This window comes from Camelina sativa, unplaced genomic scaffold, assembly GCF_000633955.1.
Source record: "Camelina sativa cultivar DH55 unplaced genomic scaffold, Cs unpScaffold06791, whole genome shotgun sequence".
NCBI lineage: Eukaryota > Viridiplantae > Streptophyta > Magnoliopsida > Brassicales > Brassicaceae > Camelina > Camelina sativa.
In genome coordinates, this window is record NW_010927866.1 from 1 (window position 1) to 488 (window position 488).

General features: G+C 45.9%; 1 protein-coding gene across 1 annotated transcript; it reads left to right on the top strand.

Annotated features, from left to right (window-relative positions):
• Positions 1 to 3: 3 nt before the first annotated feature.
• On the top strand, positions 4 to 483 carry LOC109131866 (exportin-2-like; the record flags this gene model as incomplete). The annotated part of the gene is made up of 1 exon (XM_019243042.1): positions 4 to 483. A coding segment is annotated over one exon (480 nt), but the record flags the coding sequence as incomplete, so codon positions are not given.
• Positions 484 to 488: the final 5 nt, after the last annotated feature.

Here is a 488-nt window from a genome sequence, read left to right on the forward strand (position 1 = left end):
GGGGGTGCGTCTGTGTCTACAGATCTCATTGATGTTCAAAGCTTCTTCACAAACATTATTCTCCCAGAGCTGCAAAGCCGCGACGTCAACAGTTTTCCAATGCTAAAGGCAGGGTCCTTGAAGTTTTTAACCCTGTTTCGTAGTCATATGCCAAAGCCTTTTGCAATGCAGTTGTTCCCAGAGTTGGTCCGGTTCCTTAAAGCAGAGTCGAACGTGGTCCATTCTTATGCTGCTAGCTGCATAGAGAAGCTCTTGTTAGTGAAGGAGGAAGGCGGACAGGGTAATAGGTATGCTGCTGGTGATATAAGTCCGTTTTTGCTGCAGTTGATGACGAACCTGTTTGATGCGCTGAAGTTTCCAGAATCAGAGGAGAATCAATATCTGATGAAGTGTATAATGCGGGTCCTTGGTGTTGCTGATATCAGTGCTGAGGTTGCTGGACCTTGCATCGGGGGATTGACCTCTATTCTCAATGATGTTTGCAAAAA